This window comes from Octopus bimaculoides, chromosome 29 (assembly GCF_001194135.2).
Source record: "Octopus bimaculoides isolate UCB-OBI-ISO-001 chromosome 29, ASM119413v2, whole genome shotgun sequence".
In the NCBI taxonomy this organism is placed as follows: domain Eukaryota; kingdom Metazoa; phylum Mollusca; class Cephalopoda; order Octopoda; family Octopodidae; genus Octopus; species Octopus bimaculoides.
Genome location: NC_069009.1, coordinates 8,123,874 through 8,125,484, shown reverse-complemented (window position 1 = coordinate 8,125,484; position 1,611 = coordinate 8,123,874). Strand labels below are relative to the sequence as shown.

The window sequence follows — 1,611 nt, the reverse complement described above, 5'->3', positions numbered from 1 at the left end:
GTGGTGAGAGAGAGAGGGAGGGAGAGAGAGAGGGAGGGAGAGAGAAAAAGGTTTGTATGATAAGTAAAGGGTTCTGTGATATGAAATTTGGAATGGAAACAAAAGAAAAGAGACCAACTTACATCAGTGAGCATCATTTCAGCATCATCATCAATACCATCAACAGTGAGAGTACCCTGGTTGATGAAACTGTAAAGACCGGGGTCTTGGGCACACAACATCTTTTCTGTGGAAGTACACAAAAGAAGATGGATAAAGTTTGGTATTTATTGCAAGTAGATGGGGCTGGGCTATCAAGAAATTTGCTTGGGAACTATAGTTTCTAGTACTAGCGACTCTATAACAATCTTGTTCCTGTCATTTTGTGTATGGATGGCATAACTATAAAACCACAATTTTTGAAAGCTAGGAGAAAATGTTTGTTACAGCCAGATCATACATATTTTGAGCAGAGGTCCTTAGTTGTGATCGAAATTTCCCCTTTCAAATGGACTTAAAGTATGGCTCCATGTTTAGTAATCTCTTCCCACTTTCATATGAATTAAAATCACCCAGAACAAGTTATTTGAATTTCTTAATCTAATTCTGCTCTTTTGTCATACAGGAGGCCAACACTAAAACATCATCCAGGCTCATCTCATGTTTATGAATACTAAAAACATCATCTAGAGTCAATCTCAGGTTTATAATCTCTAAAACACCATCCAGGGTTAGTGTCATGTGTTCTTTAATCTATTGGATGTACAAGAAACAGAAAGCAGTGCATTTTGCACACCTATTTTAATGATATTGATACAGAAACAAAATAGTTATCAACAAAAAAATGGAAGTACCAAGTCATTTCTAAATGGATGAAACACAGGGCTAGCTACAAGTTGACTCAAACACATGAATGCTTTTCTTTCAAGCAATTTTGACTGTTGAAAGAACGGTAACAGAACCAGAGTGTAGATTAGATTCTGGCCCATTTTGAAAAATAGATATAACAGTATTGACTAGAATATAATGTTGGTTCTGTTGGATGGTGAAAGCTGATTCAGTGTTAGACAACAATATGTATGATAACCATTACTACCAAGGTACCTAGGAGTTCATACAACAAATAGAGTCACTTACCAATGACATCTGGGAAGGTAGGTGTAAGGAGCTGATAGAAAATATGGTAGTTCCTCTCAACAGTTTGTTGGAAGGTGACACGAGATTTTTCCAAAAGGTCTGTAAAAGATAGAATTATAAAGCTTGGAAAAATGGACGTCAGATGATGATGATGATGACAGTGAGAGAGAGAGAGAGAGTGAGAGGGAGAGATACATTGTATATATGTATGTGTGTTTATATATAAACATATGTGCATGTGTGTGTGTGTATATATGTATATATATTTATGTATACACACACACACACACACAGGTATGTCTATGCAAACAGAGGAAATAGAACTCAAAATATGAGTATATGCATCCGTTTATTAATATTTTGCAGAAGTAACAGAGTGACTCAAGATCTGAGAGTTTCATGTATCAATAAGTGTCAATGCACAAAATGCTTGGCCCTGGCTTACTCCATTACTTCTGCTAAATATTAATATATATATATATATATATATATATA

General features: G+C 35.4%; 1 protein-coding gene across 1 annotated transcript in view; it reads right to left on the bottom strand.

Moving 5' to 3' along the window:
* LOC106872354 (myosin heavy chain, striated muscle) overlaps positions 1–1,611 on the bottom strand; it is a 99,292-nt gene that overhangs the window by 56,888 nt on the left and 40,793 nt on the right. Inside the window, 2 exon segments of the mRNA XM_014919319.2 lie at positions 123–226; positions 1,117–1,215. Of these exon segments, the coding sequence (XP_014774805.1) occupies positions 123–226; positions 1,117–1,215 (203 nt within the window).